The following is a 5,631-nucleotide window of genomic DNA, read 5'->3' as shown; positions in this document are numbered from 1 at the left end:
TAATACTAGTCTTTCCGAAAGTCTTAATCGAGATTATATTGGTACCGCCTTGGATGAGCCGGTTGAGAACTCAGGAACATAAGGACGCAAAAGGGTTATCGAAGTCATCCTTGCTCGAGGATTCGTTGCACCGCCTATCGACCGAGATCTCACATGTTCTACTACGATCGTAGTCTTGCTGCATGGCACCTTGTTCAAGCCGAATTGGTCTCTTATGACTCCATAATCATCATTCACGTCACTCACTGTGACTCATGAATTGCTATGTTGCGAAAACTACTGGTGTTTGTTCAGTTGATGTAGGACTGAGGTGGATGGTATGTTGTGTAGTAGGAAGAGCCCATGTCGAATGCTCGTGTCATTGACACAATATGAAATCTCTACGGCTGGGACAGATATCTTCACTGTGTAACAGTATGGGAGAAAACATGCGCATGGTCAACTCCATATGTTGGTGGCGATATGAAAACTCCGAGGAAGTTCTCATTTGTTCGTCTACACTTCAACACGAATCTTGTGGCCAGTGAGGAAAGAGAACATATATTCCTCCAACACGAAAGAGAAAAAGAGCGAGCGTATACGTACATATATGTAGTCCCACAGATGCGGGTATCAGTGCCTTTTCGGGGGAGGCACGAGAACAGAACTTATTGGCGCCAAACAAAATCCGTGAGAATATTGAATCTGACTAGGATCGATGATGAGGGTTTATAGTTCGAGGATATCACCACTTTCTACAACAGAGTGGTGCACCACACAGATGGCAGCTCCTCGTGCATACTCGTATAACGATGTAGGTAAATTCCTATGGTCAGGGGCATTGCTAGTTGCCAAATAAAATCGCTGTGACGAGGGTTCCCGCGCTTGTTCAAGGGGTATGATAGTGGAGGATCTCATAGGCACTGTAAAGCTAGGTCTGGAATTGTATACCAGGCGTTAGCCCCTTAATATTTGACTTCTTGGTGACCGCTAGAGCTCCCGTCCCGTCAACAAAGACATGTAGAGAACACTTTTGTTCGGTCGCTCCAGTGCTCGTCAACATAGACATGTAGGGAGGACTTTTGTTCGCTCGCTCCCGTGCTCGTCAACATAGACATGTAGGGTGGACTTTTGTTCGGTCGCTCTAGTGGAATTCCAACGCTCCTACGAACAAGAAATGCTTTGAGATCCTCGTCTTCAGTTCCTCATCAAGAACTTGCAATGAGTATATGAATATAGACTTTAATAAGGGGGTTTTGAAGCTTGGAGTATTTGTCTACTGCCAGCATCGGTATGTTACACCGTATAACAACCTCGGCATCACCATCCACGAGATACGTCCATAGTGCAAAATACACTTGTGGATTCATGTCATGGGACAGGGTTGACTGTATATGCTCTGTCTGTCATCCGGCTGGTTATGTGGAGATAACTCCTCCGCTCGATTACACACTTCTCCCCGACTTGCCCATGTGGTGTACCGTGTAGACCCACCAGCACTTGTCGTCGTGAGACTATGAAAGTAACTTCCTGCTTATGTGAAGGAGCCCGGAGTATCGATCCCTTGCACCGACATGACATCGCTCCTGCTGATCCTGTTTCCCGGTCAGTAGTGTTTTGTTCCATAGTATAGAGCTTATTAGTGATACAGTGTAAATGTGTACTTGACGCACGCGTGTTTTTAGAGGCACGAATTTCCAATATCATCTCCGCGTAGTTCGAGAGAGGAGTGTGTTTTTCTTCTCATTGTTGTAACCGACACGATAAGGCAAGTTAGGATGTGGTTGTGAAAATCCGTGAATCGCTTCACGACGTTCCATGTCCACTCGAGTCATTATGATTCATTCTATCGAAAGCGCGTGCTCGAGAAGTCCCCGAGAAAGATAATGTTCTCTCATATTGAAATCTTTTAATACAAGTCGTATTCATTGACAATAGCACATCAGGAGTAGAGGCTACATATGAGGGGTAGTGTTGCAACGTGATAACTGCATCGACGATAACTGCAATAAGGTGTGATGGAGAGTTACTTACTGCAAACGAGCGGGGTCGGGAGCTGGCCCACATTCCCCTTGCAGTGTCGAGGCCTTCGTTCTTCGATCTGGGTAGAGGGGACTCGCATCGTTTACTGGCTAAGTCGTTTCGGAATAGGCTGCGACCTCGGGTTTCGGCATCTGAATGAACGAGTGGTTGCCTCAGTATTGAGGGGGCGTACTATCAGCGCCGGCTCGTAGGAGTTCATCTCGCCACGTTATGGGAATTCGAGTGAATCTTGGGAAGTATCTTAGCGCGAGATATGACACGAATGAGGTGATGATAGTGTCAATACGGATCATTGTAGATTCCACCCACATAGAGACCGTGAGTGGTGTTCAAACATGTATTAAAATGATGGGAAATGTCGTGACGAGCCGGGTAGCCACCACCACCGAATGATAAGGACATAGCAGAGAGGACACTTGAAAGTTCCATGGCAGTTCACGAGCTTTGGTACCCTACACGATGGGGGCTGCCAGGGAAGATGCAAATGACGAACTACATGTGTTGGTGACAGTGTGAAAAAATTATGAGAAAATTTGAGGGAATTATCGTCGATTTCTGAACACTCCTCGCCGAGTCCTACGCTTCATGGGATTCCTGAGCTGAGCTGAGGAAAGCGAGCATATATTCCAACACTGGCGAGTCATGGGTTGAAGCCCTTTCTGGAATTGCTTCGAAATCGGAGGTAAGATAATTGCTCGAGAATTGAGGAGACAGCGAGAATACAAGATTATGTTGACAATTTTGGGCAGACGAGACATTTCCGGGAAATGTCTCCTCTGCCCAAAAAGGAAATGATTTCCCTCCCAGCGAAGTGTTTTGTCCTTGACGCCGTAGTCGTGGCCGCATATACACAAGTATGATGCCATGCCACATTTGATAGGGGTATAAGTAATAAACAATCGTCTATATGTTCATGTGCTTCCCTCGGCGCTAAGTTCTACCCTCCTGAAGTGCTGCGAGCCAGGTAACAAGTGTTTCGACAAGTGGGCCAACCACACAGGTGGCCCACCCGTAGTTTCAAGAGCTTGCAGTTGCAACTTGTAAGCCCCAACCCGGGCTAAGAATAATATTATTCTAACGTGGCAAACGGTAGAGCACCGTGCTAGTCACCTGTAGGGCGCAGGTTCTACCACTGTTCCTCACGAGTAGTTCTTTATGCACATCCCCAGGTCTGAGGGATAGTCTCTTTTCGGTGGTTGTTGTTGTTGTTGATGGTCTCACCTTTCCTCCTTGTACTGAGGAAGAACTCGCTAAGATGGGCTACCACCTGAGAGATGATGTGAAGTTTGTGTGTTGACGAGATCTATCATCCTCATATCGATATATCTGTGCGGTCTGCACGCATACACATCGTTAGATTTACGTGTGCAGTATTCCGCGTGTTTTTACTATTGTTTTTGTGCGGTTTTATGGCGGTTTTGTACCAAACGGTTTTGGTCGTGTAAAAAGGTGTCGTCGCGAAGTATTGATTCCTCAACCATTCGGAAGGATCCTTCGACGTGAGTCGATTGAGTACGCGGGCCAAGGTAGAGTGGATGGTTGCGTCGCGCACAGGGAAGAATTCTGAGTAAAGATATGTAAGAAGTCGAGATGTGTTCATTGAGTATCTAGGATCGTTCAAACTAAAGGCTCCGGGGTCGATCCTCGGAGAAGGTACTTCCGCAGATGCAAGATGGCGTACCCTTTCGAGTTGGGTTAGAATATGATGGAGTCGAAACCGTCATCTCTACGGACTCGGGTACTCCACGTTTCTATCCAATAGGATAGGGCAAGCACGACGTTGACCACTACTTACAGTGTATTTGTCACTATATGCTCATTATAAACGTCTTGTGTTGTGACTATTATACAAGTATGTTTATAGTTTTGGTCGCAATGATGGTATCCACCACCGACTTGCCTAGTCCGCCTGAAGTTCTGTTACAAGGTGTATGGGATGGAGTACGAGCCGTTGACCAGTGGGGAGATATGCACGTTGTGTCACATATCATCTTTCCATCGGTAAGGTAGAAATGTCAAGTCTAGGAATCGAACCTTGGGTCTCCTCAGATCTGGGCAAGTGTAGCATTCGTTCTGGTATGTCTTTATTTCACCTTTTTCTACGATATACCTCGCATGATGAGGTCGAAGATTCAAGTGAGGTTCACAAAGATGAGATTCCCTCTCAAACAGAAATTCCCCTTCTCCCATTCAGCCGTCCAAGTGGCCTACGACGAGGGATATCATTATTGCTTCGATTCCCCAGGTCCAGATAGGTTGACATGCTACGGCGGCATAGACCCGTGTTTTCAGACAACTATTTACGTCGTGATGAATGGATTCTTATTCTACTATCTTGACACACATGTACATCTCGTGAAAGAGGCTCCCAGTCTGTTGCAGTTCACAAAGGAGCTTATGGCTTGCCTTGTGAGAAGATGCCTTCCCCCACGACGCGATGGTATCATTTGTGGTGATCTCTCAGGTTGTCGGCGATTTCTGCATTTATTGGTATCATAGGTGGATGCACGCAGTACCTTTCTTACTTCGTAATGTCCACGGTGTTCATCACGGTTATCGCGCTGTGTACAGCTGGGCAGGAGGCATCCTTCACCCTATGGAAGATGTGAGTTCAACTCCTCTGTGTTATACACAAGTAATGTCGGCCTGCTGGTAGATCTGCGTGGTGGCTTGTAACATATGGTATCCTTGGTTGTTCCAATGTCATTGGCTAACAGTGAATGCCTTTACATTCATATGGACGCTAAACTTGATCGAAGAACACAGTGGTCATGATGTGTGGTAAGCAGTGTTGGAGTAAGAATATATGTTCGCTCTCCTCAGCTCATCTCGGGAGTTTCCAAAGCTTACGAGTTTATTTACGAACTCCGGTAGAAATGTACAGGAACTAAAAAAATTTCCAAAATTTTCTCCGGATTTTTGTGTAGTTACTAACACATGTATCTGTCCATGTGCATATGTCCTACTGGTGGTAGTCAGTGTTGTCTGCTTCGCCCCCAGTATATATTACTTGTAGTGCACCCTCTCAGGTGGGCACCCTACAACCTACTTCCGTTTAATCTCGGAGGTGGAGCTGCGGTAATAGTAGTAGTAGTAGTAGTAGTAGTAGTAGTAGTAGTAGTAGTAGTGGTAGTAGTAGTAGTAGTAGTAGTGGTAGTGGTAGTAGTAGTAGTAGTAGTAGTAGTAGTAGTAGTAGTGGTAGTGGTAGTAGTAGTAGTAGTGGTAGTAGTAGTAGTAGTAGTAGTAGTAGTAGTGGTAGTGGTAGTAGTAGTAGTAGTAGTAGTAGTAGTAGTAGTGGTAGTGGTAGTAGTAGTAGTAGTAGTAGTAGTAGTAGTAGTAGTAGTAGTAGTAGTAGTAGTAGTAGTAGTAGTGGTAGTAGTAGTAGTAGTAGTAGTAGTAGTAGTGGTAGTAGTAGTAGTAGTAGTAGTAGAAGTAGTAGTAGTAGTAGTAGTGGTAGTAGTAGTAGTAGTAGTAGTAGTAGTAGTAGTAGTAGTAGTAGTAGTAGTAGTAGTAGTAGTAGTAGTAGTAGTAGTAGTGGTAGTAGTAGTAGTAGTAGTAGTAGTAGTAGTAGTAGTAGTAGTAGTAGTAGTAGTAGTAGTAGTGTAGTAG

General features: G+C 45.3%; 1 protein-coding gene across 1 annotated transcript in view; it reads left to right on the top strand.

The window, feature by feature from the left end:
* Positions 1 to 4,525: 4,525 nt before the first annotated feature.
* Pmar_PMAR009943 (sterol desaturase, putative) overlaps positions 4,526 to 5,631 on the top strand; it is a gene marked incomplete at both ends in the record, with an annotated part of 4,782 nt that continues 3,676 nt past the window's right edge. The window contains 2 exons of the mRNA XM_002777088.1: positions 4,526 to 4,627; positions 5,039 to 5,100. Coding sequence (XP_002777134.1) covers positions 4,526 to 4,627; positions 5,039 to 5,100 — 164 coding nt within the window. The remainder of the gene's footprint in view (positions 4,628 to 5,038; positions 5,101 to 5,631) is intronic.

Source organism: Perkinsus marinus, assembly GCF_000006405.1.
Source record: "Perkinsus marinus ATCC 50983 genomic scaffold scf_1104296952298, whole genome shotgun sequence".
In the NCBI taxonomy this organism is placed as follows: domain Eukaryota; phylum Perkinsozoa; order Perkinsida; family Perkinsidae; genus Perkinsus; species Perkinsus marinus.
This window is presented reverse-complemented; position numbering and strand designations above follow the sequence as displayed.